We start from the raw sequence: 25,258 nt of genomic DNA on the forward strand, positions 1-25,258 counted from the left end.
TTAGCATTTATTGAATGCCCTCTTTGTTCAGTACAGTGCACTCTATTAAAGGCTTAGGAAATTGTTAGCTCCTGGAGGGCCGGGATAGTGTCCATCAACTTTGCTCTGCACACAATAAGCACTCAATAAATACCACTGATTGCTTGAGAATTCAAGCAAGGAAGTGACTCCCAACATTCTCTCCCAACAGGTTGCTTACACTCCATCAGAAGAGACAGAAATATCAAAACATTTTTTCTGATGTCACAATCTTGTATCTGCTTGTATAGCCGACACTCCTTTTCGAGGTCACAAGCTTCATGTGGGCAAGGTGACTCCTCTCTCTCCTCTCTGTAGTCAGACAGTCAATTGCATTTATTGAGTGCTTACTGTATGCAGAGCACTGTAATAAACATTTGAGAGAGGACAATACAATAAATATTATGTTTAAAATTCAGTGAGCACATGCTCAGTAAATTCTGTTGATTGATCAATTGATTGGAGGTAGTTTCTTTCCCCCCTGTTTTCATCTTCTACAGGATTTGATCTAAAAATGATGTGGCAGAAAAAATGTCTAAAGTCTTTTCCAGATCATTTCTGGCACAGGTTGAAGGACACCCCGCGAAAATCACCCAGCCCCTAAAAATAGCCTAGGAGGGCTCTCAAAAGAATAGAGTATGGGTAGAGGGTCCTCCTGCTTTGAGAGAGAGAGAGATAGAAAGGGAGAGAAGAGAGGAAAGGGGAAGAGAAAGACAGAGAGAAAAGGGGAGAGGAGACAGAAAGGAAAGGGGGAGAGAGCTAGAAAGAGGGAGAGGGAGAGGCAGTGGGAAGAGAGACAGAGAAGCCATGGGCCTAGTGGAAAGAGCACTGACTTGGGAGTCAGAGGACCTGGGTTCTAATCCTGGCTCTGTCACTTGTCTGCTGTGTGACATTGAGCCAGTCACCTCCCTTATCTGCATCTCAGTTTCCTTCATCTGTTAAATGGGGATTCAAGACGTGTTCCCCCTCCTACTTAGATGGTGAACCCCATGTGTCCGACATGATTATCTACCTCAGGTCTTAGGACAGTATTGGACATGTAATAAGTGCTTAAAAATACCATAAATAATAATAAAGTAATAAGGGAGAGAGGGGCAGAGAGAGAAAGGAGAGTGAGAGAAAGAGAGGAAAAGAGGTGGGAGGGAGAGAGAGAAAGGAGAGAGGGAGAGAAAGAGGGAGAGAAAGAGGGAGAGAGAGGGAGATACCTGTTTGACCCTTACAGTCACTCTTAGCTGAACGCTGCTACATACACAAAGGGGACCAAAGTTGATCTTTTTCTTCCCAGTCATAAAGTGCAAGCCCAGGACCTTCACATGCTTCCAATACCGGCAAAGTTCGAGATGCAGGGTCTGCACGTTAGGTATAAGCGCTTAGGGCAGTGCTCTGCACACAAAAAGCTCTCAATAAATTGTATTTATTGATTAGGGAAGAGGCAACGAGTTGTAGTAGAAATTGTATTTATTAAGCACTTTATGCAGAGCATTGTACTAAATGCTTAAAGTGGAAATTAGACACAGACTCTGTCCCTCGGGGGTCACTCATAATCTAATAATAGAAAGGGGAGAGAGGACTATTGACAGATACATAAGAAGAGATGAAACACAGCACAAAGATAGCATGAAGTCAAAATTAAAGTCCCGGAGGGCAATGCGGCAGAAGGAGCAGAATTCCTGACTCCTAATGGCTCAGAGTCCACAGTCACAACCACGTCCACAGTGATCACCACAGCAGCTGCTGCCACAGTCTGTCGGGGACTTTGTGGCGGTGGCCCCGGGCTGCGGCTGCTTTTCTCCATCTTTCCAGAGTGGTGGAAGGAGGTTTGTCGGGGATGCAGAGGAGAGCTCACTGTGGGCAGGGAATGTGTCAGTTATGTTGTTATGGTGTACTCTCCCAAGTGTTTAGTACAGTGCTGTGCACACAGTAAGCGCTCAATAAATCTGATTGACTGACTGAGAGGCAGAGGCAGGGTGGTGAAAGAGTAGAGAATGCCACTGAGGATTCTGAGAGCTGTGCTGGGGGGGGGGGGGGGTGGCAGGTACCCAGAAGAGTTATAGGACCGCCCGATGGGGATGTCTGAAGCACAATCAGTGGCAGCTCAAGTCTACATGGGCAGACTGCGGTGCCCGGGGATGCTGGGAGCAGTGCCCTGGGAGCCGTGACAAAGCGATCAGAGCTGGAAGGCTGCACTAAGTGCCTCGTGTTTCTCTGAAGCAAAGTCAAGGTTGGCCTGCTGAATTCCAGTTGGAAAGTGAATGGAACAGGGGTGAAGAAACAACGGGGAGAAAAAAAAAACCTACAATGACTTCAGTGAATATCCATTCAGGTTAGGCGTTTTCATCTTTGTGGTTGCCATAGCGATACGTTCCCCTTGTCACTATCACATTAAAAATCAATTCGGTAAACCTGTTGTCACCGATATGGAACGTAGAACAGACAAAAACAATTTTTAAAGTAGCTTCAGGTGTCTTCTTTGCGCCTGGAAGTGGATTAGATGTTGGAGATGTGCATGTACTGAAATAAGAATGACACTGGAGAGAGGGAGGAAGGAGGAGGGGGCTGAGGGACGGAGGGGACGGGAGGAGAGCTGACGTGGGAGAGGCTGAAAGTGAGTAGTGTGGAATTCCCCCACCCCTCAATTTGGAAGGAGCGTCCAAATCCTCCCCCGCCAGCCATGGTCTGGTCTGGTCTTGTGTTTAAAGGTGATGGCAAAGATGGGATGTCAGAGGGGGTGAGCCCAGGGCCGGTGACGAAGTCTTTAGGAGGCAGATCCTACACGGAGGTATTGAAGGGGAGTGGGAGTGACACTCTCCATTCCTGCCTGGCGTGTTCCCTCCAGGGTGTGGGGGCAACTGGCAGGTGGGGAAGCTGGGGCACTGTACTCGGAGAGGGGCATGGGGCCTTTTTTAGTGCAGGGCCTATTGATGAATGGTCACTTAGGGGGTCGGGGATGGAGAGGGGAGAGTCAGGGGTGTTGGATGGTCCCTCCTGGGTCTGTGGAGGAGAGGCAGGGATGGAGAGGGGGGAATCTGGGGTGTTGGATGGCTTGCTGGGACACTGTGGGGAGAGGCAGGGATAGAGAGGAGAGAGTCAGGGGTGTTGGATGGTCCATGCTGGGTCACTGGAGGAAAGTCAGGGGCGGAGAGAAGAGAGTCGGGGGTGCAGGATGGTCCATCTCCAACCATGAGGGTGGACAGAAGGTGGGTATCCAGGAGGCTACCAAGGACTTGTTTCCTCCCAATTTCCTGGTCCCAGTGCTGCTGCAGGAGGCTGAGTTGTATGCTGGCCAGCCACAGGGCTGACCCAGCAATGTGACCGGATGCCTTGGTTCCAGGACCTCATTGGTGGTGGTCAGGGCCTGACCCCTGATCCACAGGCTCATGCCATGGAGTTCATCCAGCCCCCAGGAGCTCCTCTCCTTCCTCCCACCAGTCTATTGGCCTGCACCAACACACCTAAAGCCAGAGGTTCATGCTGCTGTGGTTTCCCTTCAGCCTCCCTCCCAAGTGCTTAACACAGTGCTCTGCACACATCAAGTGCTCCGTAAATAACACTGAATTTATTTCCATTTATATCAATTACTGATTGAATGATTAAATAACGTTTTCTGGGTTCTTTGGCTGCAGAAACAGGGGAAAAAGTCATCCCATTCCAAACACCAGACATACGTGGAACTTCCTACTATTTTTGCTCTATCTCTAAGTCTGACCTAAAGGAACAAGGAGACCCCAAGTTTCGGTGGATCTCAGATAGAGGAGAGATCTGAAGTTGTCTTTGACTTTTATAGTCTTTTTTTATTAAATTGCTTAGAGTGCTAAATGTAGTAATAAGAAACTCATTTATCTTGACAAAAGTGCTGCTATAAACTATCCAGCCCTCATAAAATAACCTTTTAAATGATTGTTTCTGCTGGTATCGATAAATTCAGACAAAGTGCTTAAAGGTCAGGCATTGCCAGAAAGAAAATGTCTTTTCAGCTTGTTAATTAAAGGTTTATAGGGATGTGGAGGAACCCGGGTGCTCTGATGCAGGCAAGGGGAGGAGAATGATGGAAACAAGCCAGAAGCTGCTCGAGGGCAGGGATCATGTCTACCAATTCTGTTCCATCGGGCTCTCTCAATCGCTCAGTCCAGTGCTCTGCATGCAGTAGACTGGAAACTCTTAGAGGGCAGGGATCACGTCTACTAACTCTCTATTGTATCAGACTCTTTCCAAGTGCTAAATACAGTGCTCTGCCCACAAAAGACTGTCAGGTCCTCAAGGGCAGGGATCGCAAATACCAACTCTATTTTACTGGACTCTCCCAAGCACTTAGTTCAGAGCTCTGATTACAGTAGACTGTAATAATAATAATAATAATAATAATAATAATAATAATAATAATTTTGGTATTTGTTAAGTGCTCACTATGTGCAGAGCACTGTTCTAAGCGCTGGGGAGGATACAAGGTGATCAGATTGTCCCATGTGGGGCTCACAGTCTTAACCCTCATTTTACAAGTGAGGTAACTCAGGCACAGAGAAATTAAGTGACTTGCCCAAAGTCACACAGCTGACAAGCTGTAGAGCCAGGCTTTGAACCCATGACCTCTGACTCCCAAGCCCGGGCTCTTTCCACTGAGCCATGCTGCTTCTCTATAAGATCCTCAAGGGCAGGGATCATGTCTACTAATTTTATTCTGTTGGACTCACCCAAGCTCTCAGTCCAGTGCTCTGCATGCAGTAGACTATAAGCTCCTCAGGGGCAGAGATCACATCTGTGAACCCTATTCTACCAGACTCTCCCAGGCACTCAGTACAGAGCTCTGCCCACAGTAGACTGAAAGCTTCCTTCTTGAGGGAGGATCATCTCTATTTACTCTATTACCCTCCCCCAAGAGCTCAGTACAGTGCTTTGCACACAGTTGACTGTAAGGTCCTTGGGGTCAGAGATCACATCTACTCACTCTGTTCTCTGAAACTTTCCCAAGTGTACAGTGCCCTGCTCTGCACAGGATAAGCGCTCAATAAATACCACTGATTGATCAATTGGAAGGACAGAGGGATTGTCAAGAGGAGAAGCCCAGGTTACCTTCTGATCATAAGAGGGTGGTTAACAGAGAGCAAATTTGGAATCATGAGAGGAGAAAAACCCACCATTGTTGTAGAAAATCAGTGGGGCTGAGAATCATGATTGGGGTGAAAGTTTCCCGGGTAAATGTTGGAACCGTGATTGTTTCTCCCTGTGCCTGGAGCTCTGACCTTTAAGAGCACAGAGATGATTGGCGGGGACAGGGATCAGGGCAGGTGATGGACACGCAGACATGGGGTGATGTCACCCCCAACTCTGTGCTGGTCTGTGAGGGGTCCCTGGCACCTCTCCCCCACCCCTTGATCCAGAGGGCCCTGGTCTTCATGAACCCAGGCACTATGTCCAAGGCTTAGCACTCGATGGTGGGAGCCAGGGAGGAGGGGTGCAGGACACCGGGGACACCAAAAATGGGCAGAAAGTCACCCGGAACTGCATCTGAACTGGACAAGGGGTGAACCAGTTGGAGACCAGACCATCCCTGTGATGTCACACCGGGTGACTGGTCACCTTGTGGATGGGGTGCAGACCATCGAGAGACCAGGCCATCTCCACGATGTCTCACCAGATGACTGGTCACCCTGCGGACAGGGAGCAGATTGGCCCGAGACTAGACTCTCCCCATGATGTCACACTGAGTGACTGGTCACCTTTCAGACAGGGGCCAGACCAACTGGAGACCAGGCATCCCCATCATGTCACACCAGGTGATTGGTCACGCTGTGGACAGGGGGTATATGAGCCTGAGATGGGACTGTGCCCATGATATCACATTAGACACCTGGTCACCTTGTTGGCAGGCAGCAGGTAGGCCAGAGACTGGACAGTGCCCGTGATGTAACCCTGGGCAAAGAGCTGCCCTGTCCATGTGGGGACATAAGTTAGGGATTGTCACTGAGAAAGTTGTAGGCAAGAGAAGGGCCAGCAGTCAGTCAATCAATTAATAGCATTTATTGAACACCTCCTGTTTGCAAAGCACTGTATGGAGCTCTTGGGAGAGTGGGTGGACAGGATCACTGCCCTCAGAGAGCTACAGTCCACTTCAAGCCAGCAGGCACTCAGCAGAGTGCTCTGAACCCAGGTTGGGGGCAGGCCGGCCCCTGGGGAGCTGGAGGAGTCCAGAGGTCCCTGGAATCCGAGGTTGGAGAGTCAGGCAGGCTAAGCCAGGTATTTCCCCACTCCAGAGCTGGCCAGAAAGGGGGGCCTTGTCCCCATCCAACCAGACGGACTCAATACCAAACCAAAGGCAAAACTCGGGAGCCGTGCTGCACAATGCTGAGCCATGCAGTGTTGTGCTATGTCGTGCTGAGCCATGCTGAGCTATGCTAAGCTGTGCTAAGCTGTGCTGCACCATGCTGAGCTGTGCAGTGTTGTGCTGAGCCATGCTGTGTTGTGCTGAGCCATGCTGTACCGTGATGTGCTGTGCTGCCAGAAACCAACTTGGGGTCCCAGGCCAGGATCCCGGAGTTGGGGTCAGCAGCCGCCTTGGCAACTGATGGACATTGCTGTGTGCTCTCTCTGGTCAGTCACCCTGACACTGATCCCCAGGGAGGATGAGTGAGGTCAGGGGCTGGTGAGGGAAGGCCAGAGGCTTCTCCACTTGTTTTCATCGCCGTGTGACACAAGCAGGTTCTGGCAGCTGGGCCCAACATGACTTTAATCCTCTCTCTCTCTCTCTCCCTCTTTCTCTCTGCTCCACCGTTTCCCTTCTGCAGGCAGTGGGCCCCTTCGCCACCAAAGCGCCCCTCAAAGTTCCTCAGGTCAGCTCCTTGCAGAGGTTGGCGGGACAAGGACCAGCAGTGCTACCTCAGGTAGAGCAGGGGCGGAGGGGTCACTCTCTCCGTCGTCTTTCTCCCTCCTCCCCCCTTCTTCCTCCCTCACCTCCTCCAGTCCCTCCTCCTTCCTGGGCTCTGGTTCTGCTGAGCCAGCTGCCACACACCAGTAGGCCCCGGGCCCAGGGGCACACACAGTTGGATTGGGTGCGTCATTAAGCCGAGGCCCCTGAGGGGGTGGGGCACACAGAGCCGCCTCGTGCATACCACAGGCCGAGGGCCCATGGGGGCACACCCAACCAGCAGGACCATAGGAGCATGGCATAGTGGATAGAGCAAGGGCCTGGAAGTTGGAAGGTCATGGCCGGCTCTGCCACTTGTCTGCTGTGTGACCTTAGGCAAGTCATTCACTTCTCTGGGCCTCAGTGCCCTCATCGGTAAAATGGGGGTTGAGACTGTGAGCCGCACGTGGGACAGGGACTGTGTCCAACCCAATTTGCTTGTGTCCATCCCAGCACTTAGAACAGTGCCTGGCATATAGTAAGCACTTAATGAATACCACAATTGTTAATTAACAGGCCCCGATCCTGGAGGTGGTGGGCACACATGAAGCAGTATGGCATGCACCATTGTGCTGAGGTCCGTGGTAGAGCTGCAGGCACAAGAAGTCATACCAACAGGCTGAGGGCCCTGGTGGTGGAGAGGTCAGACAGAAAGGTTCATTCTACCACCCCTGCCCCCTGGCTTCCAGAATTCCTCAATTAATCAGTGGTATTTATTGAGTGCTTACTGTGTGCAGAGCACTGTACTAAGTGCTTGGAAGAGTATGGTATAACATAGTTGGTAGACACATCCTCACCTTGATTCATGGGAGGTGGGGCCCCCGAGCTGGTTGGGGCAGGTTATTGGCTCTTCCTCCTGACTATTACCCCAATGTCCATCAGATAGGAGGCTGGGGTCCTGGCCCCTGGAGCTGGGAGGATTGAGCAAGCAGTAGGGGAGTTGGGGTAGGGGTAGGGGACACAGGTCAGACTCAGCCATGGACCTGGCCACCAACTGGCCATGGACTCGGCCACCAAGCAGCCATGGACTGACCACAGGCCCTACCATGGACCTGGCTACACGCACCTAGCAAGGACCCAACCTCAGGCCCTACCATGGACAAGACTATAGACCTGACCAAGGACCACAGATGGGGCCACAGACCCGAGTGAGGACCACAGACCAGGCTACAGAGCCGACCAAAGACCCGGTCACCGGCCCTACCACGGTTCAGGCCACGGGGTCGGCCAAGCACCAGCTTTGGGCCTGACCATAGACTGTCTATGGACTGATCATAGACCATCCAGGAAGCCCCAGCATGTAAGCTGCCAACTCAGCTCCTGGGGTCAGTCGGTCATCAGTGGGCAACAGTGGGCAGGAGCAGGCAGGAGTGGGCAAGAGCAGCAGTGGGCAGCAATGAGAAGGAGTGGGGAGCATCAGGCAGGAGTAGGCAGGAGTGGGCAGAAGCAGGCAACAGGCAAGCAGGAGAGGGCATCAGCGAGACCCAGCGTGCAGGAGTGGGCGACAGCAGGCAGCTGCAGGCAGGAGTGAGCCATGCGGAAGGGGGATTTTGCTGGGCAGGAACAGCCTGGAGTCATCGGCAGCCACTGTCTGGAGTGCAGGCCCTGGAGCACATGGGCCCTGGAGCACGTGGGCCCCATACCACTTGAGCCCCGCAGTGGGGAGTGGCAGCGTTGCCCGGCCCCCCGGGTGAATGGAGCCAACAGAGGAGATGCCATTTAAAACAGAGACTCCACTTAGGGGCATGGAGGAGCCCAACAATGGAGGTGACCCCTGCCCCAGAAAAGGATGCTTCAGTGCCTGGAAGGAAGAGAGCGCAGGACCTGGAGTCTGGTGACTAGGGTTCTAGTCCCTGCTCGGCCCCGGCCTGCTGTGTGACCGTGATTGAGTCATTGAAACTCTCTGGGCCTCGTTCCCCTCCTCTTTTCAGAGGGGATCAAATAGATCCCTGCTCTCCCACCCTCTTAGACCAGGAGTCCTATGTGGGACAGTGACTGTGTTCAACCTGATCACCCTGTATTGATCCTAGCTCCCAGTCCAGGGAGCAGCACACAGTAAGCATTGAATGGACATCAACTAGGAAAAAAAAGTGTTCTAGCAAGGATGAGCCAACAACTCCTTCTGCCACCACTGTCTCCACTACACGGGTCTTCCCAGGGTCAGGAGGATGTTTGCAGTTGATGGCAGTGGCCTCATGGGGCCCCGGTTCGGGGCAGGTGGCACTTCCAGCCTCCTCCCTGGCTTTCTCCCTGGCCGGAAGACCGGAAGCTCTGATTCCACCCCCTGTAGGAAGGTCCTGTGGGATCAGTTTCGGCAGTTCCACGGCTGAACCAGGCCCCACCTCAAGGGACCGGCGGGGTTCACAGGCCTTGAAGTCCCAGCCAGCTGGGCCCACATTGACCCTCACACCTGCAGCCCCGGTTCATTCATTTATTCATTCAATCAATCGTATTTATTGAGCGCTTACTGTGTGCAGAGCACTGTACTAAGCGCCTGGGAAGTAGAAGTTGGAAACATATAAAGACAGTCCCTACCCAACAACAGGCTCACAGTCTAGAAGGGGGAGACAGACAACAAAACAAAACATGTAGACAGGTGTCAAAGTCATCAGAACAAATGGAATTAAAGCTAGATGCACATCATAAACAAAACAGAATAGTAAATATGTACAAGTAAAATAGAGTAATAAATCTGTACAAACATATACACAGGTGCTGTGGGGAGGGGAAGGAGGTAGGGCAGTTCTGAGAGGGTCCCTGGTCAACTTGGACAGTGGGTCCCAAGGTGAAGCAGCCACGCCCACGGTCATTGCAACAGAGGGGGGAACTCTAGCACTGGGCTCATTGACTCCAGCCTCCACCCTTTATGCCCTCGTACTCCGGGGGCCAAGGACTTGCTCAGCTTCCCCAGACAGCAGCAGGGCCAACAGTGAGGATTCGGCCGGCTGGCCAGCCTGAGGGGGGCACTGGCTGGAACCAGTCACCAGCAGGCTGGCCATGCAGAGGATAGAGGTGGGGAGCGGCAGAGTGACTCTTTAAGCTGCCTCCATTTGAGACCCAGCAGCTCCTAGCTCCTTCAGGAGCGCAGGTTGTGGCTTCTGGCCAGGAGCCACCAGCCCTGTTTTGGCCCGGTAACCTTGGTGTCTGGTGGCCTAGACACATCAGTGCTGTCAGATGGCTGTGTTCTCCCGGTCTCCAGCTTCTTTAGGCCTCCAGCCTCTTCCAGCCTCTAGCCTCTCTTGGCCTCCAACCTCTTCCTGGCCTCCAACTTCACCCAGTCTTCAGCCTCTCCTGGCCTCCTGTTTCTTCTGACCTCCTAGTGCTCCTGGCCTCCTGTTTCTTCCGACCTCCTAGCTCTCCTGACCTCCAACCTCTCTCGGCCTTCAGCCCCTCCTGACCTCCTGCATCTTCTGACCTTCTAGCTCTCCTGGACTTCAGTCTCTCTTGGCCTCCTGGATCTTCTGACCTCCTAGCTCTCCTGGCCTCCAACCACTTCTGGTCTCAGTTAGTCTGCCTGTCTCCCCCCTTAGACTGTAAACCCCACAAGGGCAGTGGCCTGTGTGCCTTACTTCTGGTGAATGCTCCCAAATGCCCAGTACAGTGCTCTCTATTCAATTGGTGCACAATAAATACCACTGGTTGATTGATCAGTAAATATCACTGATTAGTCAACTGATCTGTGAATGCCATCGATTGATCAGTAAATGACACTGACTGATCAGTGAATGCCACCAATTGACCAGTGAATGCCAACTGATTTGACTGATCAGTAAATGAAACTAATTGATCAGTAAACTCCACTGATTAACTGATCAGTAAATGCAACTGATTGATTGAATGTTCAGAATGGGAGGGGCCAGAACCCCATATGCCCTATTGCTGCTGGGGAGTGGGCTGACCGATCAATGGCTCTGGGAGTGAGGTTGGACTCTCAATCTGTCCATCCACTGGGAGTCTCAACCAATCAATCCCACCGTCAGCCTCACTCCCCTCCTCTCTATGTCTGTGCCCCCATCTCTCTCCTGCCTCTCTCTGTCGCTGCCCACCCCCTTCCTCTCCCGCTGCCTCCAGGTTAGGCCAAAGACCGTGATTCCTGACAGCCTGCCGGCACCCCCGTGCCGGGACCGTCCTTCCAAGCAGTCTCTGGTCTTCCAGAAGGCCACCGTCGTGAGCACCAAGAACCCCAGCCCAGCCCTCCCCACCGCCAACAACACGGTGGGCCATGGCCAGCCCCCAGGCAGCCAGTCTCCACCCGGCACGGCCCCGCTGACCAGCCCCGGCGTGGCCTTGGCCATCATCTCTGCTGCCCCCAGCCGCACGGTCCCAGGGGCCCCCGGAGCCCCCGCTGGCCACGACGATGATGCCGCCCCGGGGCCGCCGCCTCTCCTCCTCAGGGCCGACAGCAAGGTAGGACCGGCAGGAGGGCTGGTTTGGGGCTCCACGCACCAGCGTTCCAGGCTGAGGGAGCAGGGTCCAGAGAGGGAGAGACAGCACAGTCTTATGGGGACATCCCTGGACTGGGAGTCTGTTCCCCTGAGTTCCCAGCTCAGCACCCAGCCTAGTCCCTGACTCTGGGCCTGCAGAATGGGGAAAAGAGCCCCACTCTTCCTCGCATCCCCCACCCTCCGCTCTCCCTCTGGGACCCCCGTGGGCGAAGGACTGGGTTATCGCCCACTCCCTTCTGTCTTCTTGACTTACTCCCTTTGTTCATCTTCCCTCCCAGCCTCACAGCACTCATGTCCAAATCTGTCATTTATTTATTTCTAGTCATGTCTGTCTCTCCCTCAAGACTCTAAGCTCGTTGTAGGCAGGGAACAAGAAGCAGCATGGCCTAGTGGATAGAGCACAGGCCTTGGAGTCAGAAAGTCATGGGTTCTAATTCCAGCTCTGCCACTTGTCTGCTATGTGACCCTGGACAAGTCATTTCACTTCTCTCAGTTACAGTTACCTCATCTGTAAAATGGGGATTGAGACTGTGAGCCCCAGGTGGGAAAGGGCCTGTGTCCAACCCCATTTGCTTGTGTCCACCTCAGCACTTAGTACAGTGCCTGGCACATAGTAAATGCTTAACAAATACCACTATTATTATCATTGTTCTATTGTACTCTCCCACGTGCTCAGTACAGTGCCCTGCACACAGTAAGCACTCAATAATTATGATTGCCTAACTGACTTGTTCCGGGACTGGGCTTGGCTCAGCTCTTGTCCCAGAGGGTTGCCGGGGTGCCCATCAGAAATCAAGGCAAACGATTTTTCGCGGGAGGGTTAGGGACCCTACCCCAGGCCTCGTGGTCCGCCTGGTCTAGGGGCTGCCGGGGCGGAAGAGCCGAGCTTGGCCCAAGGTGTGGGTGGGGGCGGGGGCAGGCATGGTGGCCCGTGCTCTCTAAACTCCCTTAATAATAATAATAATAATAATGGCATTTATTAAGCGCTTATTATGTGCAAAGCACTGTTCTAAGTGCTGGGGAGGTTACAAAGTGATCCAGTTGTCTCACAGGGGGGCTCACAGTCTTCATCCCCATTTTCCAGATGAGGGAACTGAGGCCCAGAGAAGTGAAGCGACTTGCCCAAAGTCACACAGCTGACAAGTGACGGAGCCGGGACTTGAACCCATGACCTCTGGCTCCAAAGCCCGCGCTCTTTCCACTGAGCCATGCTGCTTCTCGCTGTTTCCCTCCTCCCAGGTCCTCCTCATCCAGCCGCAAGTGCAGACCCAGCCCAATGGCAGCAAGGTGGAGCCCAAGAAACCCTCAGAAGAGGCAGCTCAGGGAGTCCCGGCCACCAAGAGGAGCAAGGAGGAAAACCCAGAGGTCAAACAGCAATTTCATTACCCTCCCCCCTCTTCTGATCCCCCCAATGGGGCAGTCAACGGGACCCCCTGGGCTCTGAGATGGTGGTGGCGGCGGCGGCCGTGGCGGTGGTGGTGGAGGAGGAGGAGGAGGAGGTGGTGATTGTGGGATGGATAGTGGTGGTAATGATGGTGATGATCTTGTATCTACTCCAACGCTTAGTACAGTGCTTGGCACAGAGTAAGCGCTAAGCAGATACGATTATTACTGTTATCATTCTCCTTATTATTATTATTCTGGCCCAGTTGGGCTGATGGGACTTGGGTAGTCCTGACTGTCAGCGAGCCTGCCTTGGCTGTTGGCCAACAGCGAGGAGGGACACCGGGACGAGACCCAGAGTCTTATTGGTTTGGGGTTTCCTGGTCACGGTCTAGCCACGAGCCCTCCTAGAGACACTGATGCAGGTCTTCATGTCTACAGAGTAATAGTCACTAGCCAACTGAGAAGCAGTGTGGCCTAGTGGAGAGAGCACGGTCCTGGGAGTCAGAAGACCTGGGTTTCTAACCCCGGCTTCACGAAGTGTCTGCTGTGTGACCTTGGGCAAGTCACTTAACCTCTCTGGGCCTCAATTACCTCAATGTAAAATAAGGATTTAATCGCTGTTCTCCCTCCTACTTAGACTGTGAGCCCCCTGTGGGACTGGGACCTGATTATCTTGTATCTACACCAGCATTTAATACAGTGCTTGGCAATCCATCAGTCAATCAAGTGCTTAATAAATCCCACAATTATTATAATTAAGAGATATAATTTCACTTGTCCTTGGGGCCTAGTCACATCTATATGAAGCATATAGATTTCTAGGTAAGGAGATTCATTTTCATGATTCTGATTTTCCATTCCAATTCATTCATGGTATTTATTGAGCAACTACCATGTGCAGAGCACTGAACAAGTCACTTGGGAGAGAACAATAGTAGATACAATTGCTGCCCTCGAGGATCTTACAGTCTGCTGGGTGCAGAGCACTGAGTGTGCTAAAGTACTTGGGAGAGGACAATAAAGTTAGGAGACAAATCCTTATCCTTGGGAACTTACAATCTACTGTGTGCAGAGCACTGAACTGTTCACTTGGGAGGGGACAGTAGTTGAAGACATGATCCCTGCCCTCAAAGAGCTTCCAATCTAGGGGAGAGGACAGAAGCAGGGGACAGAAGTTGCATGGCCTAGTGGATAGAGCGCAGGCCTCAGAGTCAGAAGTACCTGAGTTCTAATTCCAGCTCTGTTGTTTTGTCTGCTGTTTGACCTTGGGTGAATCACTTCACTTTTCTATGCCTCAGTTACCTCATCTGTAAAATGGGAAATAAGACTATAAGCCCCATGTGGGATGGGGACTGTGCCCAATCTGATAAGCTTCCCAGTGTTTAGCACAGTGCCTGGCACATAGTAAGCACTTAAAAAATACCACTAAAAAAGAAGATGACAGTTCAATAGTTTGGAGATGGGAAGAAGGAGGCAAGGAGGATGTGTACCTGAATTAGCAGAAAAGCAATGTTGGCTCAAGGGAAATGGACACATTCCACCCAGATTCTCTGACACCAAAACCTTCCCCCCTGCCACGGGTGATTCCCCTGGGTGGACACAGAAGCCGGTGGCGACCCTGACTCTTTTTTTTCTGTTTCTTCCCCTCAGAAAATCGCCTTTATGGTGGCACTGGGCTTGGTCACCACCGAACACCTGGAAGGTAAGCACGGGGGTCACCTGCCCCTGGGGCCATTCCAGCATTGGGAGAGGTGGCTGGGGGATGAGGTCCAGCTCCTTGGCAGACAGCCCCTGCCTCTGCTCCCTTCCACTGTGGTCTCAGGGCTGAGATTGGCTTACCTGTCCATCTGTCCATCCTTCCATCCATTCGTCTGTTAACAAACCAATCAGTCAACTGGTCGGAACCTGTTTGACCTGGACTGATTTCCCTATTTTCCAAGGGTCTGACTTAGTTCTCCCCAGGTTTCCTCCGTTGCCTACAGCTGATGAGACACTCTGCTTTTCTCCGCTCCAGACAGAGAAAACCTGGCCAGTTGGGGAGTAGGGTCTGGGGTGGCCCCAGAGGCTGCTGGGCTTTTCCCAAGTGAATGACTGAGAAGAATGGAGCACTTGGGTTGCCCCTGCTAGTTCTCCCCTGCCCCTGCCACTTCCTTGGTCCCCCTTGTCCTCGGAGAGGGGAAGGGGCAGAGTCGATTATATTTGTCTCAGCCGGGCTAGAGGCAGGAGAAACCCAGGCAAGGGTCAGAAATGGAGGCTGGTTCTTTGAAATCTGCTGTCTTGTAGTAACACCCCTTGTGCACTTTGGTACTCACACCTCTTATGTCCATATCTGTCATTTTAAAATTTATATTAATGCCCGTTTCCCCCTCTAGACTGTAAGCTCGTTTTAGGCAGGGAATGCATCTGTTTACTGTTGTATTGTACTCTCCCAGGGGCTTTATACAGTGTTCTGAACATAGTACATGCTCAGTAAATTCGATTGACCAACTGACTCTGGTATCCTCACCACATCTCCAGGGGCGGGGAGAGCAGGGGACTCGTCCCCCTTTTAAAGAGGAGGTAGCAGAGAACCAGAGAGAGAGAGTAAATGACTTGCCCGAGGTCACCCAGCAGGCCAGGGACAGAGCTGGGACTAGATTCCGGGGCCCCTCCACTCCTCACCCCAAATTCAAGTCTGTCCACCGGACCATGGTCATATTTGGATCAGGATCCCATCCCCAACCCTTTCCACTCAAGAGAGAGAGAGAGGCATCAAGCAACTCTGCCACCTGTGATGCAATCCCCGTTGGCCAGAAGCACCAGGTCTCTTAGCGGGCAGGCAGAGACACCCCCGTAGGCTCTCACCTGTGACCAGTAGTCCATTGGACCATCACTTCCACACCACCCTGGGCATCACAGCCCTGCAGTTCTGCCAGCTCTGGATTGGACATTCTGAGCCCGCTTTGCGCTTTGCTTTCCCAGCGGACCCAGGCCTTGCTCATCCTGTGTCTAGGCCCAATCAGAGCCTTCCCAGTCGCACCAGAGGAGACCCAAAAAGGTGACTCCCTGGATCTAGCCCTGCCCCCAAGGCCCCCCAGTTAAATGGATTTCTGAGGAAGCCCAGGGGAGCATTGGAGAACTGCCCTGCCATGGTCCAGTTGAATTGTGGTAGCCAAAACTGAGCCCAGCACCCCAGGGGTTATTGGGAGTTCGGTCACACCAAGGGTGGGTCAGCCAATCATTCAATTGTATTTAAGGAGCACTCACTGTGTGCAGAGCACTGTACTGAGCACTTAGGAGAGTACCATATAACAATAAAACAGACACATTACCTGCCCACAAAAAGCTTACAGTCTGGAGACTGTTGAGTCTGGCATCTGAGTTATCTTTGAATGGATGAAACCAATCAATCAATCAATGCTATTTATTGAGAGCTTACTTTGTGCACAGCACCGTACTAAGTGCCTGGAAGAGTACAGTATGTCAGAATTTGTAGTCACATTCCTTGTGTGACCTTGGGCAAATCATTTAATTTCTCTGTGCCTCAATTCCCTCATCTGTCTAATGGGGATTAAGACTGTGAGCTCCATTAGGGACCTGGACTATGTCCAACCTAATTACTTTATATCTACCCCAATGCTTAGAACAGTGCCTGGCAAATAGTAAGCACTTAACAAAGACCACTGAAGCAAAAGCAAAAACTAGCTGGCAGTCTAGAGAAAACCAACCAATGCACACCATCCAAAGAAAAATATTTAGTGCAAGCTACCCAATGAAAACCACCTCATAAAAACCACCCATTGAAAACCCTCCAATGTAAAACTGCAGTGAAAGCCATCCAATGAAAAGCACCCAATACAAACGACCCAGTGCAAACTACCCAATGCAAGGGACCCAAAGCATGTTTGTTTATGTGATTGCAGAGATCCAGAGTAAGCGCCATGAGCGGAAGCGAAGGAGCACGGCAAATCCAGCCTACAGCGGGCTGCTGGACTCTGAGGTAATGCTGCCTTCCCTCCCTCCTTCCTTCTTATCCCATCCCATCCCATTGTGGGAATACCCTGCTTCCTTCAGAGAAGAGCAGGTTGGAAAATGCTCACGCCCCTTGTTCCCAAAAAGGCGTGGATGGGGAAGCAGCATGGCCTAGTGGAAGGAATTCAGGCCTGGGAGCCAGAGGATCTGGGCTTAATCCCAGCTCCACCACTTGTCTGCTGGTTGACACTGGGCAAGTCACTCCACTTCTCAGGGCCTCAGTTCCCTCTTCTGTAAAATGGGGATTAAGGCTGAGAGGCCAATGTAGGACAAGGACTGTACCCAACCCGATTAGCTTGTATCTACCCCAGTGCTTAGTACAATGCCTGGCACATAATAAGTGCTTAACAAATAACATTAATAAAATAAAATAAAATAAAATAAAATAAAGCAAAGCTTCAGCATCCTCTGTGGTACCTTCCAGAAGATAAAGTCACAACAGACAGAGTCTAAGGCTGGATCCTAGGTTGGATGAAGTGTGAGGGATGAGGAGGAGACATGAGGAAGGAGAAGCAACATGGCTTAGTGGATAGAGCATGGGCCTGGGAATCAGAGGACCTGGGTTCTAACCCTGGCTCTGCCACATGTCTGCTCTGTGACCTTGAGCAAGTTACTTCACTTCTCTGGGCCTCAGTTACCTCATCTGGAAAATGGCCATTAAGAGTGTGCACCCCATGTGGGACAGAGACTGCATCCAATTTACTTGTTTCTACCCCAGCAGTTAGAACAATGTTTGGCACATAATAAGCACTTAACAAGTACCATAATTATTATTAGTTATGGAGGAAGAGGGAGGAGAAGGAAGAAAAGATTCAATCATCTACTCCCAAGGGCCAGCAGAAGTCTGAGATCTCTGTAGTCAAGGGTCTGAAACCCCTGCTTACCCTAGCCCTCTGAGCCTCCTCCACAGCCCTGCCCCGGTCTTTGCAGCACCCTGGCCTCCACCTCAGACTCCGGCCCAACCCCTGACCAGGACGCTGACACCCCGAGTCAGGGGGAGGGTGCAGGGGCAGGATCAGACGGATGGGAAGTCAAGAGACAGGGCTGTAACCGGGATTCATCCAGCAGGTGGTTGACGGCTACCAGCTTTTTTCTGTTAAGAATATGTTCCTCCGTCTTCTCTGCTCTCTAGTCTTTTGTGTACAGAGCACTGTACTGGGTGCCTGCTGTGTGCAGATCACTCTACCCAGCGCTTAGAACAGTGCTTTGCACATAGTAAGCGCTTAACAAATACCAACATTATTATTATTATTACTGGACTCCTACTGTGTGGAGAGTGCTTTACTGCCCACCTGCTGTGTGCAAAGCACTATACCGGGCTCTTGCTGTGTGCAAAGCATTATTCTAGGCACCTGCTGTGTGCAGAGTGCTCTACTGGGCTCTTCCTGTGTGCAGAGTGCTGTACTGGGTGCCTGCTATGTGCAGAACACTGTGCTAAGCGCTTTCCCTGAAGCATATTTTTCACCCTCAAGGGATGGTGCCCAAGGGGGCGGTTGGGGGGGCTCCACCCTTCATGAAGTTCCTCCACCCTAACCCGAGTCTCCCCATCTTTTCTCCCTGCAGAGGAAGCGACTGGCCCCCAGCTACCTGAACAGCCCCTTGTTCCTGCCTGCCAGAGGTGAGCATAGCCATCCAGGACCCCGGGGCTGCCGGCGGGGGTCTGGGCTTCCCGAGCCAGCATGGGTCGGGGTGCTCGGTGCCCACTGGGGCCCGCGGAGGGTCCAGAGCTTCGTGGGTGCCAGCGCTCCGCCCCTCCTCCCCACTGGTGCAGAGCCATGCCCGGGGCAAGGACACCCGGTCCCTTTCCCCCTACCCTCCCCAGCCCGACTTATGGGGACACCAATGAGCAGGGAGCGGTGGACTCTGGGGTCCCTCCTGAGCCCCTGTTCCCAAATGCTTCGGCCCAGTGGGCTGTGTGTCATACAAAGGTTTTCTCCCAATGGTCCCGATCACTCCGGCTCCCAGCAGCCATCTGGCTCCCGTCCTCCTCCCCAGGCCTTCCCCTGACCTCTCCACCTCACTCCCACCCCTTCTGCCGTGCTTCCACTGGGTGCCCAGTGCTGGGGGCAGACCCAGGGCGGTCAAATAAGCACGTGTCTCCTGGCTGGGGAGGGGATGGATCAGGAATCAGGTCGAAAAGCCACGGTCCAGTTAATGCTGCTGGACAGCCACCCCTGGGACAGCCCAGCGGAGAGCAAGCAATGCCCTCTCCAACAGGGAGGAGCAGCAGGGGATGTTGGGTGATTCAGGTGACAAGTGAGAGAGTCCCCGCAAAATAGTTGACAAAATCTTTGTTCCATAAGGAATTGGCCTCTAGACTGGAAGGTTGTCTACCAACTCCTTTTTTATTGTACTCTTCCAAACTTTTAGTACATTGCTCTGCACACAGTAAGTCTTAATAAATACCATTGACTGACTGATCGATTGACGGAACGGGGCCAGTAATCAGCTGGTTGCCTCAGCTTTTCTTGTCTGATTCAGTCACTGGTACACACTGAGGACCTACTGAGGACTAGGCACTTTACTGAGCCCTTGGGGGAGTTCAGCAACTGCAGCAGCAGCAGGGTGTATGGCCTCTGGCCTCCAAGAGTTCGCACCCTCCTGGGGAAGACCAACACCAATGATTTAGAAATAGTGGGAGCAGGATGGAGAACAAGGCTAAGGCAGCCAGTGGCATGAATATACCTTCTGAAATGTAAATCCTCTACAGTAGCTACAGAAAATGGGCTGCCCTCATCCCATCCTTCTACATCCCGCTCCATCCCACATCCGTCCCTATTCCCACTCCTGCTCCTGCTCCTGGTCTCACTCTCATCACACACCCATTCTGGCTACCCCACCACCACCCCCACTTGTTCCTGCTCCCATCCTGTTACTGCTTCTGCTCCTATCCCATTTCCACCTCTGGACCAGCTCCCATTCCAACCTGCCCCTGCTCTCACTTCCAACTTGTTCCTGCTCCCATTCCACTCCATCTAACCCCCACACCTGCTCCCTCTCCATTCTAATCCTGCTCCTACTCCCATCCTGCCACTGCTCCCACTCCCATTCTGTTCCTCCTCCCACTTCACTCCATCCCACCCCCACACCTGCTCCCTCTCCATTCTGTTCCTCCTCCCACTCCCATCCTGCCCTTGCTCCCGCTCCACTCCATCCCACCCCTGTCCCTGCTCCCACACCCATCCCTCTCCCCCTCCGCTCAAGTTACAGTGAGGCTGAGGGTTGCCACTGGTTGCACTTATTTCCAACCCATTAACATGTTCTCTGCCCTTCCTTCACGTGCCAGCCAATGAGGATCCCTGCTGGAAGGTACGTTCTCCCTGAGTGTCCGGCGGCGGGGGCAGCGGGGGCAGTCTCTGGGGGCCGGGCCCACCAGGAGGGCGGGACTCTGCTTGGGCCTCTCCCCTGATTAGCCACTACACCACATGGCCCCAGAGTGTCCCCCGGGGGCCCCAGGGTGATGGCACCCGGCCCCAGCCATAGCTCCAGCCCCGGGTCGCTGTGCCTCCAGAAACAGGTTGGGGCCAGTGAATGGCAGGGGCCTCTGGAAAATAGGTGGGGGCTGTGCATAGGCCCCAAACCAGATACGGTCAGAGCTTTGTCCCCTGCCAGGCCAGCAGCCGGGCCAGGCCAGCAGGGGTGAACCCAGTGGGTCCAGACATGTGGTTAACTGGAAGTAACCTGCCACTCTGGCCAGTTCCGGAAAGGGCAGCCGGGACCTTCCTTCTCTCTCCCTGTCCCAGGCAGCCCTGCCACATCCCCGGAGGCTGCCACAGATGTACTCGGGGGCAGATTCATCATCATCATCATCATCGGCATCATAATTATCATCATCGTACTAAATGATTACTGTGTGTCAAGCAGTGCTCTAAGTGCTGGGGTAAATGCAGTTTAATCCCCTTTATACTGTAAATTCATTGTGGGCAGGGAATGTGTCTGTTGATTGTTTATATTGTACACTCCCAAGCTCTTAGTACAGTGCTCTGCCCATGGTAAGAGCTTAATAAATACAATTGAATGAGTGAATGAATCAGGTCAGACACAGCCCCTGTCCCACACGGGGCTCACAGTTTAAGCAGGAGAGAGGACATACACTGAATCCCCAGTTCACAGATGAGGAAACTTAAGCATGGAGAAACAAAGTGATTTGTCCAGGGTCATACAGCAGGCACTGGCAGAGCCAGAATTAAAACCCAGATCCTCCCTCCACTCCCCTCCCCCTGTTGTGAGGACTCTGACCTAGGCGTGAATATTGTCTGCTTCTCCTTGAGAAATCTATGAACCAGGGCCAGCCTCGGAACCAGGAGCTTTTCAACTCAGAGATCCCTGCATAGGCGGACATCTTAGCAAAGAGCAACCAGGTTCTTACCCGTATGTTTGAAACACCCCTACCAAGCAGTCTAGAAACGGAAGAGATTCAGTCAGGGTCAGGGTCTCCTCTGGCCTCTGTGTTACCCCATCCGATAGGGCCAAGAATTGTTCTGGGGTTGGGGGTGCTGCTGAAAATCTATTTCAAAGACCCACCCCCTTGGGCAAACCCCAGGAAACAGAACTGAAGCTATAGGGTTTGAGCTGGGCTGACCTTGGGCCCCAGTTGACCTGGGACAGATCTGGATTCACTGGTCAGCTGCAACCAGCCACCCTTGTCCCACCCCCTAGCCGGGTGGCTCAGTCTAATAACTGGGCCTCTCTTTCTGATCCAGAATGTGCACTGTACGAGTTGAGTTCAGGTCCCACAGCATTTTGTGACCTGTAGTACAGACATTCCAGTGGATTCCCTCACCTCCCTCTTCTCCGCTGCTCTTACAGTTGCACCAAAGGAAGGGGAAGACCCAGCCAGTGTGGGGCAGGGTCTTCTGACACCAGCCAATAGAGCCTGGTGGCTCTGGCTATGCTGGGCCTATTCCGGCACTGCAGATGGGACAGTCACTGGAGGTCCTGTGGAATTATCCTTTCTGTGGAATGGGCCCTGGGATTCCCCTGCTTTTGTTTTTTTATTTTTTAAAAATGGTATTTGTTAAGTGCTTATTATGTGCCAGCTGCTGTACTAAGCGCTGGTCATGGTGCTCGGGGTTTGGGGGAGAGAGAGAGGAGAGTGATGGTGGTGTATTTAGAGCTAGTGAGGCAAGTATTGAGAGCAAGTGAGTGGCTGAGCTAGCTTGTTTCCAACTTTAGGAGAAGCAGTAGAAATGTAGAAAGCCCCTTCGAGCAGTTGGTAAATGGACAGCAAGTCTTTGATCTTATCCCCTGTTGAACAACATGATTCAGTTGTTGATGGTATGTCCTCAGTGCAGAGCATTATGCTGAGTGCCTACTGAAGATAGAGCACTGTTCTGAATGCCTTATGAGGGTAGAGCACAGTCACCAGTCACTACCACAAGTTGGACCTTTGGCTCAGTGTCTCAGCCGTTAGCTGCCTGACTTGGGAACTTTGGCTTGGCAATGTGGTGGGACTTTAGTTAGAGTGGAGGGAGACCTCCTTGCCTCTGTGGAGCGTGAGCAAGAGGGTGGAGAAATACATGGACAATGGTATATTTCCCCCTGGAGGCAGGGGGACGGACTGGTTGACCTCTTTGGGCCTGGGATTCACTGTGGTCCTTTTCCTCCCACCTTGGGAAGTGAAAGTCTGGGGCCTTGAGGGGCTTGGGGCGAGAGGAGGGGGAGCTCAGAGGGCCAGCCAGGGAGAGGGTTGGGGAGGGCAGGATTGGGGTGGCCGTGAACCATTCCCCCACCTCCCTCGTTGCAGAGCCAAGTCCCGCGTGACGAGCACTGCACTACCTGCAGGCGAGGAGCCAATCTGCAGCCCTGTGGCACCTGCCCCCGGGCCTTCCACCTGCAGTGCCTGGACCCTCCGCTGAGAACCGCACCCAGGGGCCTGTGGGGTTGCCCAACCTGTCAGCAACAGGTACCATGGGGTGCCGGGGCGAGGGGCATGAGGTGGGGGCCTGGAGCAGAGGGGTGAGGGATGGGGGATGGGACAGGGGAACCGAGGCATGCAGCGGGGGAAGGGGATCCAGGAGAAGAGAGAAGGAAAGGAGAGGTGGGAGGACAGGCCAGGGGAAAGATAAGAAGGGCAGCTGAAGGGAAAGTGGTGAGAGGGGAAAGAAGGGTGGGAGGGAGGAAGTATGATGGCTCACCAATGGGCAGTATTTCACCATTCATTCATTCATTCATTCATTCATTCAATCGTATTTATTGAGCGCTTACTGTGTGCAGAGCACTGTACTAAGCGCTTGGGAAGTACAAGTTGGCAACATATAGAGACGGTCCCTACCCAACAATAGCCTCACAGTCTAGAAGGGGGAGACAGGCAACAAAACACAACATGTGGACAGATGTCAAGTCATCAGAATAAACAGAAATAAAGCTAGAAGCACGTCATTAACAAAACAAATAGAATAGTAAATATGTACAAGTAAAATAAATAGAGTAATAAATCTGTACAAACATATATACAGGTGCTGTGGGGAGGGGAAGGAGGTAGGGCGGGGGGGATGGGGAGGAGGAAAGGAAAAAGGGGGCTCAGTCTGGGAAGGCCTAACCTTCCCTGACCCACATGGGATTCACACTCTTAATCCCCATTTTACAGATAAGGTAACTGAGGCCCAGAAAGGTGAAGTGACTTGTCACATAGCAGACAAATGGCAGAGCCGGGATTAGAACCCAGGTCCTTCCGACTCCCAGAGCCTAAGTTCATTCATTCATTCATTCAATCATTCATTCAATCGTACTTATTGAGCGCCTACTTAAGCGCTTGGGAAGTACAAATCGGCAACATATAGAGACGGTCCCTACCCATAACAGGCACAGTGCCAATGGTCCATAGTGCAGACAGCCCACAGACAGTCAGCCCACATCCAGTGTGGACAGCCCATAGGGTGGATAACCCACAGTGAGGAGACCCCACAGTGAGGCCAGCCCACAGACAGGATAATCCGTAGCATGGATAACCCACAGTGCAGGTGGCCCACAGCACGGATAACTCACAACACGGACAACTCACGGTGCAAGTGTCAGCGTTGGGGCACAGGCCTCTTGACCAAAGAGTGGTCCAGGAGCCAACTAGCTCTCTTGGCCATTCCAGGGCCAGGCAGGCCTTGGGGCTAGGTGGGGGAGGGCGTATGGGCCTGCCTCACTCTCTGCCGGTCCCCATTTTCAGGCATTAAAGAAGGAAGATGAGACGGAGCCCTGGACTGGGACTCTGGCCATCGTTCACTCGTACGTCACCCACAAATCAGGTAATGACTCCAGCCACCCCTGGAAACCAAGGCGGGGTGGGAGGTGGGCCGGGCTCCAGAGAGAGCATGAGGCCAGGGGGAGGGGCGGTCAGGGGGATGAGCCTGATGAAGGAGTATACAGAAGAGCCTCAGAAGAGCCTCTATAGGCTTGGAGGGGGTTAGATGCTCCCAACTGTCCACAACCCTGAACCCCAGATTCTATTCTCATAGTCCCGCTTCGAAGTCCCCGGGAGCCCCCCAAGGGTAGGAGGGTAGTTAGTAGCTGAGCAGACCAGAAGGGCCTGGGCTTTGGCTACTGTTCTCCTCTCCCACTCACTTAATACAGTGCTCTGCACCCAATAGGTGCCCAGTACAGCGCTCTGCACACAGTAGACACCCAGTTTAGCGCTCTGCATGCAGGAGCCTAGCAGTCCACCTGTCTGCTCAAAGCAGGTGTCCACTACAGTGGTCAGTTTGGAGTGCTGTACTAGGCCCTTCTAGTGAGCAGAAGGCACTCGTCAGTGTACAGTACAAGTGGAAGACCCAGGTCCTTGTTCATTCATTCAATCATATTTATTGAGCTCTTAATGCGTGCAAAGCACCTTACTAAGCGCTTGGGAGAGTGCAATATAATAATAAACATTCTCTGCCCACAGTGACCTTGTGGGCTGGGAGCACATCTACCAACTCTGTTAAATCAAACTCCTCCAAGCGCCTAATACGGTGATCAGCACACTGCAAGCGTGCAGTAAATATGATTGATGATTGATTGGGTGGATGGGGGAGGCCGTTGGGGTGGCTGACACTGAGGTTGGCCTTTGCTGGCAATTGAAGCCAAGGGGCCCGAGTTGGCCCGACGAGTGAGCACAAGCAGATGCCCGATTTGCTCCTGAGCGGGGAGATGGGGGGTGTGCCGGAGCACCGAGGGCTGGCGTGGGAGGGGAGGGTCAAGGGTCGCAGGGGCCAGGGGACCACTGTCCGCCCACCCCCCGCTCAGCGGCCGGCCCCGTGTTCTGCAGCCAAAGAGGAGGAGAAGGAGCGCCTGGTGGGCAGGGGCGGCGAGCTGCAGAGCCAGCAGCGGCAGCTGGAAGAGCGGGCACGGCTGCTCGGCGGAGCCGTCCAGGTCAGACGCCCACGCGACCCACCCCGGGGGCCCAGGGCCCAAGGCCCAGAGAGACTCACAGCCCCACCCGGGGGCACACAGCGGGCCGGGGCGGAGCCGGGCCTCGGACCCGTGGCGGGTGGCAGGGTAGGGGGAAGCCCAGCGGAAGGGGGAAGGCCCC

At 53.1% G+C, this 25,258-nt stretch overlaps 1 protein-coding gene across 3 annotated transcripts in view; it reads left to right on the forward strand.

Moving 5' to 3' along the window:
- PHF21B (PHD finger protein 21B) overlaps window positions 1-25,258 on the forward strand; it is a 60,461-nt gene that overhangs the window by 33,246 nt on the left and 1,957 nt on the right. For all 3 annotated transcript variants that reach the window (XM_038756916.1, XM_038756918.1, XM_038756917.1), the window contains 10 exons: window positions 6,798-6,893; window positions 10,988-11,323; window positions 12,601-12,726; window positions 14,398-14,449; window positions 16,650-16,726; window positions 18,322-18,376; window positions 20,045-20,067; window positions 22,505-22,663; window positions 23,918-23,996; window positions 24,995-25,098. In XM_038756916.1, the coding sequence (XP_038612844.1) occupies window positions 6,798-6,893; window positions 10,988-11,323; window positions 12,601-12,726; window positions 14,398-14,449; window positions 16,650-16,726; window positions 18,322-18,376; window positions 20,045-20,067; window positions 22,505-22,663; window positions 23,918-23,996; window positions 24,995-25,098 (1,107 nt within the window). The remainder of the gene's footprint in view (window positions 1-6,797; window positions 6,894-10,987; window positions 11,324-12,600; window positions 12,727-14,397; window positions 14,450-16,649; window positions 16,727-18,321; window positions 18,377-20,044; window positions 20,068-22,504; window positions 22,664-23,917; window positions 23,997-24,994; window positions 25,099-25,258) is intronic.

This window comes from Tachyglossus aculeatus, chromosome 14, assembly GCF_015852505.1.
Source record: "Tachyglossus aculeatus isolate mTacAcu1 chromosome 14, mTacAcu1.pri, whole genome shotgun sequence".
Classification (NCBI taxonomy): Eukaryota; Metazoa; Chordata; class Mammalia; order Monotremata; family Tachyglossidae; genus Tachyglossus; species Tachyglossus aculeatus.